Source organism: Ixodes scapularis, unplaced genomic scaffold, assembly GCF_016920785.2.
Source record: "Ixodes scapularis isolate PalLabHiFi unplaced genomic scaffold, ASM1692078v2 ptg000137l_1___fragment_3__unscaffolded, whole genome shotgun sequence".
Lineage (NCBI taxonomy): Eukaryota > Metazoa > Arthropoda > Arachnida > Ixodida > Ixodidae > Ixodes > Ixodes scapularis.
In genome coordinates, this window is record NW_024609920.1 from 792,184 (window position 1) to 803,564 (window position 11,381).

At 46.9% G+C, this 11,381-nt stretch overlaps 1 protein-coding gene across 2 annotated transcripts in view; it reads right to left on the reverse strand.

The window, feature by feature from the left end:
• Nucleotides 1-8,717, reverse strand: part of LOC120836036 (lamin Dm0-like) — a 94,724-nt gene extending 86,007 nt beyond the window's left edge. For both annotated transcript variants that reach the window (XR_005717066.1, XM_040218386.2), the window contains exons 1-4: nucleotides 8,197-8,717; nucleotides 5,352-5,463; nucleotides 4,350-4,499; nucleotides 1,287-1,583 (exon numbers count right to left, since the gene is read on the reverse strand). Coding sequence is in view for 1 of the 2 variants with exons in the window: in XM_040218386.2 (XP_040074320.1) it covers nucleotides 1,287-1,583; nucleotides 4,350-4,499; nucleotides 5,352-5,463; nucleotides 8,197-8,663 (1,026 nt within the window). In the remaining variant the exon portion in view is untranslated. The remainder of the gene's footprint in view (nucleotides 1-1,286; nucleotides 1,584-4,349; nucleotides 4,500-5,351; nucleotides 5,464-8,196) is intronic.
• Between the last annotated feature and the right edge of the window lie 2,664 nt (nucleotides 8,718-11,381).

The window sequence follows — 11,381 nt, forward strand, 5'->3', positions numbered from 1 at the left end:
CTTTGAGTACCGAAAATGTTGGGCATCGTTCAACTCTAGACTTAGTAAAAAGCGCAAACCACTGAGAAGAAAGGGACAGGACGGTGGGCTTACTGACACTGTCAATTTAATAGAGCATGTAGAGTAAAACAAGGTGGAAGTGAAAAAGGAGAAGAGAAAGATAGAAATAAACACTCAGCTGCCACTAAGAGAAAATATTTAGTTTTAATGACATGGATGCCGAGAGCACCATATCCCATGTCGGCACCCAGAGGAGAAGAAGAAAATGCGCGCTACAGTCCATGCCAGGCGTCATGAGCAGTTTATTCACTGTGCGGCTAGAAAGTCTATCTTGAAGGCAACAGTGAATCAACTGCTCATTACGCCTGGCATGGACTGTAGCGCGCCGACATGGGATATGTTACTCTCAGTATTCATGCCATTACAACTTTTTCTTAAAGTATATTCTTAAAAAAATGTTTATTTCGATTTTTAAAGCTAGATATTTAGTCTTAATAGCAGCTCAGAGTTTATTTCGAACTTTCTATTGTTTTTCACTTCCACCTTGTCTTTCTCAACACGCTCTATAATATCGACAGTTGTAAGTGACCACTCTGTCCTGTCCCCTTCTCTTAGTCATTTGCGCTTGTTAACTCAAAGTCTAGATGTTCAGCCAACTACCCCCCCCCCCCCCAATTGACCGGCTAGGGAACCTAACCCGTCAACCCGGAGTTGTCCCCAAACTGTTCAGGACGAGTGCAGCTCATCTGCTTAACCCGCTGATAGCGCTTTCCGCATCTCCACATCGTTGAGTGCAGTACACCTTAGAGCTACAACTATGCAGAGTTTCCAACACAGAATTTGTTTCTGTGTTAGAAACTCTACATGGCTCTAACTCCCAGGTGTAGCGCGCTCAATAAACTCGACGAAAACAATTCTTGAGAAACTGTTGCGGAGGAGTGGCACGCAAATTTCCCCGGTAAATTTATGTGAAGAAATTTTCGACACGCAACATAGATTTCTCCTCCAAATTCAGCAGAGAAACTGAGGTCGCACGATTGTCGTGATTTGACCCGACGTCCATCTTCCCGCCAAACATAGTGTGGAAAGTGATGCCGTGTCGTGCCAATTACCTAACTCAATCTAAAGAAGAATTCAATGCAAATCGATTTCGATTTCTTTGTGCTGGAAGTTTGCGCTGGATGCAATCTGTGACCCCAGGTCTGTTTGTACAATAGAGCCTGCGAAATCTATTCTTAACATCCTAACCCCAACGAATTCTGCACAAAAAGTAAGACGTCCCTGACCTGCCACTCGAGCCCCGAGATCTTGGAGTTGAGTCCCTCGAGGCGCGACATGTACGCCCGCATCTCCTCCATCTTGCTGGAGCTGTCGCTGGAGCTCTGATCGAGAAGTCTCTGAAGGTCACGCATCTTGTTCTCGTAGATGTCCTGCGTTTTCTGCCGGTCCAGCTGCATCTGCGACTCGAACAGTTCTCGCAGCGTCATCAGCGTGTCCGCCAGGCGCAGCTCGTAGCCCTCCTTCAGCCACCCGTCGATCTCCGTGATCTCCGTCTGCTTGGCCACGCGCACCTCCTGGAGCTCCTGCATTGGGCAATGGCACCCACGCCAGGGCAAGGGAAGGTTTAGGGGGGGGGGGGGGGGCATGGATGTCGTTCCCTTGATGTCCTCTGGCATTTGCGTCGTAGTGCCAGATTTGCCTGGAAATTCGTTAAACACGCCAAAAAGATCGCTGAAAAAGTAACCCAAATATTGTGCCAAAATAAAAAAAAAATTCCGCTATTGAACTTACAATTGTGATCCTCACCTTGTCTTTCAAAGCGAGTCTACTGGCCACAATAAAGAGGTGACCCCAGGGGAAGGCAGGGGTTTGCTCTTTGGGCTGTAGACTATTCCCAACAGATTAGTTTCATGGTGTCAAATGAATGCTTTGGAAGTGGGCTCCAGTCCTTGCCCAGCAGCACAGAACGAACGCTGGGCACAGTCAATTCCTAGACTGCCCGCTCAACCTGGAAGCCTGCTTTTCCCCTAATGTCGCGGCATTGAAAAGCGAGGGTATATTTGAATCTTGGTTTTAGAGCCATTTTCATTTGCCGATTTCACAATAGCTATTAGGGGCGAAGCTCCTTGGGGTCTAGCCTTCTCCGTCCGTCGGTCCGGCCGGCGTCTGTGCTCACATAAAAAGAAGACAATCTTTGCGCAGTCGACAGGATTTGAGTGTGTTTGGGGAGACCGCAATGGATTTCTAGCCCATCGCCTTAACCACTCGGCCACGACTGCGGGACGAGTAGGGGCCTCTGAGAAGTGGTAGTAACACAAGAGCTGGGGTTTGTCATGGATGAAACGTTGCATGCAGCAGCTCAACGTCAATACAGGAGGGCGCTGCGGTCAGATGCGTATATAATCGCGTTAAACTTTGCATGCATCGGCTCAACGTTTATAGACGAGAGGGCGCTTCGGTGAAATGCTCAAATGTGTATATAACTACGTTCCATACCATATATTCTCTTTCTGACATGGACCGTTGACCTAAGCGGTGGAGATGCGTTCCCACGGCTTCTAGCGGATCCAAGCTGATCTGCTAGAAGAACCACTAGCTCCGCATTTCACCGACCATAAAGCAGTAACAATGAAGTCGAAACGCAACCCGCAACTCAGCACTAACTATGAGCAATAAAAAAAATATCAGCACCATCAGCACTACCTATGAACAATAAAATCAATATCATCAGCACCCAGCAGAGCTTCACCCCAATCAATATCATTCACCACGTGGAGATGCAGTCAATTTTTCTGAATTTCGCAACACTGAATAGCATGCCGGAAAGGGTAGAGGCCAGCGATTGCAAAAATAGTTACTTAGGGTAGCTAAAAAAAAAATTGCCAGAGTACTTCTTTGAAGGGACACTAAACCTAGGCAGTTTTCTTTTCTACCTGGTTTGGACAGACATGTCTCAAAAACTTTTGTAAAAAAAAATTGTTAATATTTATGCTGAGATACGAATCTTGACTCACGGGAAAAACCGAAATTGTACCGCGGTACGATGATAGTGTTTTCACTGAACTAGTATGCGCTCAGTGGTCCAGCAAACTGAGCGCATACAAGCTGGGTACGAATGAACGGCCGATGGAACGCATTGTTCTTTCGCCAGTTTAATTAAGGCATCTTCGATTAATTTGTGAACCACTCTGGCCGATACATCAAGTACCAAGAAATTCCTCGTGAACGTTCACCCAAAATAGAGACAACTTGTGGAAAGATGGGGTGGGCTATCTTGGGGATGCCACAGCAATTTTATCAAGTTGGCGACGAACACCAGGACTATAAAACATGCTACTCGGAAAGCGTCACCACGAATCACGGGTGTGGCAAGTTTGCGTTTCACGATGCAATAAAAACGCGAGGATTCGCTACAAACTTTCTGTCACGGGAAAGGATACCGTAGATCAGTGGTTCTCAACAACTGATGTTTCGCGGACCCCTTGTGGATCGGCGGATATGATAGAGGACCCCATTCGCGGCGAGGGGAAGGAAAAGTTATTGATTAATTATGATAGTGATTTAATAAATGAATGTAACTATAATAAATGAATGTAACTAAGGGCTAGTGTGAAGTGGACTTCTCTTATTGACGTATACACGAGAAAACGTACCCAAAAAATGGAAGGTGTATTCTTAATCTGAAAAAAGACAACTTTTATCGCCAGGAGGCAGGGCTTCGCGGACCACTAGGATGACTTCGCGGACCCCAAAGGGTCCGCGGACCCCCATTTGAGAACCACTGCCGTAGATTGTGGATGCAGCGGATTTGAGTTTCATATTGCAATGACCATGCAGTAGTCTGATACAAACTTGCCCGTCACGGAAACCGGTGTCGTGACGAACACTTGTCTTTTGTGTTTTTCTCTGCATATTGCAGACAAAAAACGAAGAAACTCACTACAAATGCGCTTGCAACACGTACCAATCCCACGGATCGCGCAGTTGATGAGATTCTTGTCAACGGAAATCGCATCGACCGCGCGATCCGCGTGCGGTCGATGGAGTTTTTCCACTGTTAATATTTAGCTAGAAAAATTGAATGGGCTACCCGTCGGAAGGAGGGTGTCTTCACAGGATTTTATGGCATCACATCACTAACATTAGAAAGCAGAACGCTTTTGAAAATAGTTTTTTGCATACTTTGCCTACTAAATTTACGCAGTTGCCGATCAGACTGAATTTTTTAAATTCACATGCAACGAAATTTTAAGAGCTTTAGCGGGTTCACATGCTCCCCATTGTCCGGAAATTCTAGAAAGGTCCTAGGGAAGCACGCTTACTCTGCGACGTTTCATTCTGATGCTCACCTTCTCGTAGAGGGACTTCCGGAAATCGAGGTCTTCGGAGAGGGTCTTGGCCCTGTTCCGCAGTTCGACGTCCCGCAGAATCTCCGCCTCCAGCTTTTTGCGGAGCTTCTCAAGCTCCTTCGCCATCGCGTCCCGCTCTGCCTCCGGATACTAAAAAGTGGACCAACAAAACAAAATTAAAGGGCTTTGCATCCGTTCTGGACCGTGGATATCGCACAGACTGTGGTCACCAGCCAAGACGAGTGCTGCCGTTTCCACCTGGTCAGCAACTGTACTGTTATTTAAAAGTTCTAGTTAGACTTCGCCTTTCTTGAAATGTACAATATCTATGTCTGCACAACCAGGAGTCCAGAAAACTGAAAATTTTTCTACACGTAGCTTTGTAATTTGCAAAGAAGATCTCAGAAAGAGGAATATATACATCCATGCACATACTGTCACATAGCTTACGCTAGAAAACTAAGACCCTAAAAAAAGATAGCTTGGTTTAGATACTTTGTTCAAGGCAACGAGCGTGCAATAGCACTAATACACAGTTCCTACCTCAATGAGCGGCCCCACTCTTACACAGTAGAGGTGATAGTGAAGTGGGGATGTTACTACACTACTTACTGCTCTACTCCATGTCGAGGGAGGGGGATGTTACCAGAGTAATTACTCCTTTCACTCCTTGAGGAGGGGTACGGTGTTACATCATTTACTTCCTCCACTCCACACTACTGCATCAAATCAACAGCTGCACTCTGCCCAGACATTTTCTACCACAACGATGCTACCGTGTGACCAATGTCAACACGAGCGACTAAGGTCCGTGCAAGGTTTCCACGCAAGGCTGTCGCTCCAAAATGTTAACACAAACCAAGGCCAGTCCAGAAGTTTGGTAGACGTAGCGCCAGTTACCTCCCACCACAACGAAAAGTAAGCCGTCGGAAAACTCAGCAAGCCGACCACGCAGACAAACGACGGTTAACGTAAAAACAAGCGTTTGGCCGCTTTCCTTACCTTGAGTTGTGCAAGGGCCTGATTCAGACGTCCCTGGAGGTCAACGTTTTGAGATTCGAGCGATGTGACCTGTTGCTCAGCTGCGGACCACTCGCGTTTTCGTTTGGCGAGTCTGACGGGGTTAAAAAGTTGCAAGCAAATGCACGTCAGTGAACGATGTTAGGCAAAAGGCTGCTTTGCACATTTATGTGTGAAGGCCCGTTCACACACTTGCGCTTGAGTCCGACAAGACCGGTTTTCAAGCCTTTTCCGACGGCTCACGATCGGCTGCATTGCTGCGCATCCGGTCGTAAGCCGTTTCAAGAGGCTTAATTAAAACCCGGTCTTGTCTCAGTCGGTCCAAGTCAAGCGCAAGTGTGTGAACGGGCCTTGAGTGCCAATCAACTGCGTATAACTAGACTGAAGGCTTGAAATTGTTTGCGTGACCAGACCTACTCCAACTACGAGAAGTGGCTGCTCGCAGGATTGTCGGCATTTCCTCAAACACACGGTTAAAGATGGCTCTGGATAGCGGGCATCACTTCCAAAGAGTATTAATCTGAAATCGGTCATGTTATGTGATAAAAACCGATGGATAGGTGACCACAGTACACAACTCAAAGCTAGTCCAATGAGCACTCAATCGTGTTTGTCTCAGTTTCGCTTCAGATCAATATGGCTCATTTTAAAAAGAAAATAAATACCAAAACAACTGAAAGTTTATTATGTATACCCAATAAAATGCAATAGCAACGAGCACTTTCTTGCCGCCGACATCGTCAGTGAAGGGGCCACTTCCGGAAACACGATGAAAGCACGACGCTCAACCACACACATAAATAACCGAACGGCAGCATGACGGCATAGCCGCCAGATGCACACTTTCGGATACTTTCGGCTTAGATTGAATTGGGGTCCGCGGCTTCCCCATTTGTTACTAAATCTAGCAGCTCTAACTGGATCTAGCCCAGTTTCGTGCCCTCAGTTCAATCCAAGGCTTGGATTTCTCGGCTGTTCCCTTTGCATCGGGTAGCACTCTACATGGGGTGAGCAGAGCCCGCGCTCCGCTCTAAGCAGAATCCATTGCCTATTTTTCTTCCCCCAAGTCCTCAAGTCTATGCTAAAGATACTCGATGGCATTTCCGGCACATTTTCTCTGACTGGGCTTGCGTTTTTACAATATCCCTGACAAGTCACCGATTTTTCCTAGTAACTAAAATTTCCCCGACAATTCCCAGTCGCTAGACACCCTGAAGTTGTCCAATGAGAGCTGTAGCAAGAACCAGGGCAAGGACACCAAGGAAGATTAGGGAAATATAAGAGAGGATAAAAACGTTGGGAGGGGGCTGTTCAATCTCCCTCATATTTGTTTTTTTTTATTTTGGGTAATAATTCACTATTCTAATGTTGTGCACGACAAAACTTTTTGGGTGAAATCACAATGTTAATTAGAGAGCCTAGTACGAGTACACTTACATGCTTCATTACAAACAGAACTGGAACACTACAAATGAATTCTGAAAGACCATTGAAAGATCAGCCCTTTACTGCATTTGCCACATCTGTCTTTGTTAGGGGCAGATGCAATGGCAAGGAATCAACAACCCCGTTTGTAAGCTGGTAGAGCGCAGGTGTTCGAAAGGTCAGAGCTAGAGTAAAACAAAGGTCAGAAACTTAATAAAAAAAGGACAAAGAATCATTGTTGGAACCTCCCAAAACTGGTTTCCATAGATCGAGCAACAGGTTTTGAATTTGTTTTCCTTGGTTACGAAAGAGGCTGGCAGACTCGTAGGCGGAGCAAACGATCGAAGACACCATAACCGCTTCACGGCCAGTGTAGGAATAACCTTACCCACGCAGATAACTTATCGCTAACTGTTAACAAAAGGAATGCCTTGTGATATATAGCACAAAGAGAAGTGCCGATGCGGACCTTACACAAGTCCAGATAATAGCTTCTTTTATTACTCTTCTGTATGCAGTATGCAATATGTCATGTACAATTTGAGTTTTCCGACAAGTAGGAATTCCACCCACTTCACACGGACATTGCTCCGGAGAAGTTCATCTCAAAACTGCTAGCCAGTCTAGCCATTTCGCAATCGTGGCTGCTACGTAAGGATGGAAATAAATAAAAATGTAGAAATAAACCTAGAGCTACCACTATTATGTTCTTTGCGCGCATTGCGAAACGTAGACAAACACACAAGAAAAGAAAAAGGAACGTGCTACGCTGAAAAGAGGCGTCGCGGAAATGACACTGACACCATATCCGGTCGAACCACCGCCACCTATCAGTCAAGGTCGGCAAAACCGTCATTCAACAGCCGGCCGACTGAATCATCAATGAAACCTGCACTTTTAAGTGGAGCTGGTACGCTTCCATTCATTCCGTTTGTAACTGACACTACCCGAGGTGTGTGGGCTTCAACGGATTCTTTTCAAGGTAAAAGCTGTCAGGTCATCACAGCTTTTGTACTCGGCTCAAAAGCGGCTTCGAAGAAGCAATTACACAGAACCCGCGATGAAAAAAAAAAAAAAAGAAGAGGGGGAGGGGGCGGGAGGAGAACACGACAAGTTGTGACAAATCGCTTATGCCCCGCTCTTTTTTTTTTTTTTTCTCTAGTTGCTTTAAAGTTTTATCATGTCTAGCTTTAACTAGCTAGCTTGTCATGACTCTGCCTCCAAGGCTCACGAAGCCGGTTAAAGATTTCGCGGTCACACAAACCGCCCCGCTTCGAAAAGACAGCTCGAGCGACGGACGCCTAGAAGCCAGACAACGAAAGACCGCGAGCCACAGCCGCTCGCCGAAGTCGCATGGTTTAGAAATAGCCTCAAGCAAAAGAAATATGGGCTGGCTACTTACTTCGTTTGCAGGGTCTCTGCCTCTGTCTGCCACTTCTTGGCGTCGAGCTGCAGTTTGGCCCTCTCGTTTGCGGTCAGGTTGATGGTGCGGCGTGCGTCGACAGGCTCACGCTCGTACATGATTTTAACGCTGACGACTTCCCGGGTGCGGGTCTCCTCGCTCGTCATCTGTTTGGTCAGCTTGCTGTTTTCCGACTCTAGGTGACGCACGCGGTCGATGTACGCAGCCAGCCGGCCGTTGAGGTGGGCCAGCTCGTTCTTCTCCTGAATCCTCGAAACCCTGGACGCCGAGAGCGGCGAGCGCGAGCGTTCGCGGCTCCCGCCGGCGTTGGTGTCCGACGAGCGAGATGTCCGAGGCGACACCGGGTTCGCCGGGCTGTCCGCGTCGTCTTGCTGCGAAACGTACTGGGACGACGGCGCCGTCGTCGTGGTCGTCACGACTTGTTTGCGGACGCTCCGCGACGCCATTTCGGAGTTTGTGCGGACGTGCGAGAGGCCAACTGTTCCTGCAAACTTCGTCAGTTGAAGTGCTGTCCCTCGCAATGTGTTCGCGAGATGGCGGAGTGCGGCCTAGAAGGGCCACGTGACCTGTTGCGCCAATCAATGGGTTAGTTTCGTATTCCGTGTATGCTCCATTTGCTGATTGGCTCTCAATTTTTAGCAGATCATTGTAGGGGTGTGCGGAACGAATCGAATAGCGCTGCGATTCGAACGAGACATGCATCGCATCTGGTATACCAAATAACGCAGTGTCATTCGCAGCTTCAACATGCTGCATGTTAACAGAAACGGTTCTCCTCGTTCTTTTGTCTTGCGCTGTGAAAGCTACGAATGATGCAGCGCTATTCGATTTGATACTAGCGTCTTGCACCGCCACCGCCGCCGCTGACGTGGTGTATCGGTGAGGCGGATTTAAAAGTGACGTACTAACCTCAGATCAGAACGCAATTATGCACGTCACTTACGGCTCGAGTTTCAATGCAGCAATGGGCCTTTTCGGCAAATATTGGGCGCCATTTATCGGCAAGCAGGAGAAACGTTTTTGGTGGCCTGCCTTGCTTCCGCTTCTGCCCGCTCTAAGCTATGTTTGCTGTCTGAACGCGGGCGCTAGACGCGCTCAGCGTTTGTTGTTCCTCTACCCAACGCGATCGACGAGTACACTTTATTTTTTTTTTCAATTAATGTGTTTATTACGGACGACTTCGTACGTTTGTAGATTTTTTTCCGAATGACTTAACAACTCGTACTCGCGCTCGGGAACAAGACAGAAACAAAAGTGTAGGCACATAGCCCGGATTTTGTTTCGGCGGGGGGGGGGGGGGGGGTGTCTTTTTTTGCGCACTGCAGATATGAAAACTGTAATGGAACACTACATTAACGTATTTATAGAGTGGAAACCGATGCTTACTTAAATATGAATCAATTTTTTGTAATCGATATTTATTGAAAACCTGGTAACAGCAGTGCAAGAGGACGTCGTCAATAATCTGGCTCTTGTGACAAAATAGGACACCGCGTAAAACCTTATGTCTCGGTATAAACCTAAGCTAATCAGTACTTTGTAGGGAAACCCTTTGCATCGATCACCGGTTGGCACTGACGGTGCATGGAATTCAGGAAATCGTCAATGTTGGCACAAGGGGTCGGTTGTTCAGCCGTTTTTTAGCCACCAGGGGTTGAAACCCGACCCCTGGTGGCTAAAAAGGCTGCATTATGGTGCACCATATCAAAACAGAATATAATTGGCTATTCACTAGACGTCGAGCAATACTTCTGTAAAAGAAACAAAATATATCTTTTTGTTCACTATTGTATATGGGGAATGAGATAAGATTGACAAGTGCAACTGTATTAACATTGTCAACGAAGAGGGGAGAGAGCATAGGCTTAGACTACGGGGGGCATCGGGGCTCGTGCCCCCCCCCCCCTCCTGTTGACATCCTAGGGGAGGGGGGGCCCAACCCCCCCCCTTTTTCCCCCGGGTTATGATCCTTACCGAGACGCTGTTTACGTGCCATATAACGAGCTTCTAGTAGTGGCATGTAAACAAAATAACGCACACAGTGACGGACATATGGCGATATACATACGCTCTAAATTGTACCTAAAAATAAACTACTGATAGTTGCCGGTGTAAAAAAAAATTGCGCGGAAAAATATCTGGGTTCGTCCTGTCTGGAATAAATGAGCCCTTTCTTGCCGCGGACATCGTCAGTGAAGAGCCCACTTCCAGAAACACTATGAAAACACGACGCTCAACCACACACGCCTTGTTACTAACAGAATGGCAGCACGGCCGCCAAATGGACACTTTTGGATACCTCCGGCTTGTATTATATTGAGGTCTGCGGCTTTCCCATTTGTTACTAAATCAAGTAGCTCTAACTAGATTTAGCCTAGTGTCGTGCCCTCAATATATTCCAACCCAATCCAAGGCTTCGACTGGGTTTGCCGGCTGTTCCCTTTGCATCGGGTAGCACACTCTACATCGGGTGAGCAGTGACCGTGCTCCGCTCTAAGCAGAATTTATTGCCCATTTTTCTGCACCCAAGTCTTCAAGTCTGCTCAGGGCACTCAATGGCGTTTGCGGCTCGTTTTCCCTGACTGGGCTCGATATTTTACAGCATTCCTAACAATTCCCCGAGTTGTCCTGGTAATTAAAATTTCCCTGACAATTCCCAATTTTCCCAGTCGCTAGACTACGTGTGAATAGAACTTTACTGTGCAGTACCTGAAATTGTACAGGGAGATTTTTTATTTATTTTGGGAACAAATTTTTATTAAAACTAAAGTGGCACGACTCTCGATCAATAATGCTACATGCACCATACATCATAGCATGTATGATGTATGATGCAACGACACGATGGTTAGGATTTATGAATGTGTACATTGAATCCATCGGATGGACGAATGGACAGATACGGCTGAACCAAGGAATCTGGCAGCAGCTTGCGCCACCTGGTATATAAAATAGCCAAGGTTGTCGACAGAGTTCACTGTCTGCTAAATCTAGCGCCAAAGTGATTTTTTGCAGAGCGTAGCGTAGTTTGTCAGTTTCACGCTTTTGGTGCCGCTAGGCGCAGGAAATTTGAATGTATCAAAATGGCACAATTGGTGCAGCTGTCCCGCCCCTGCAAATAGAGCCCAGGGACAACTAGAAACGTTTTAAAGCACTATATGGAG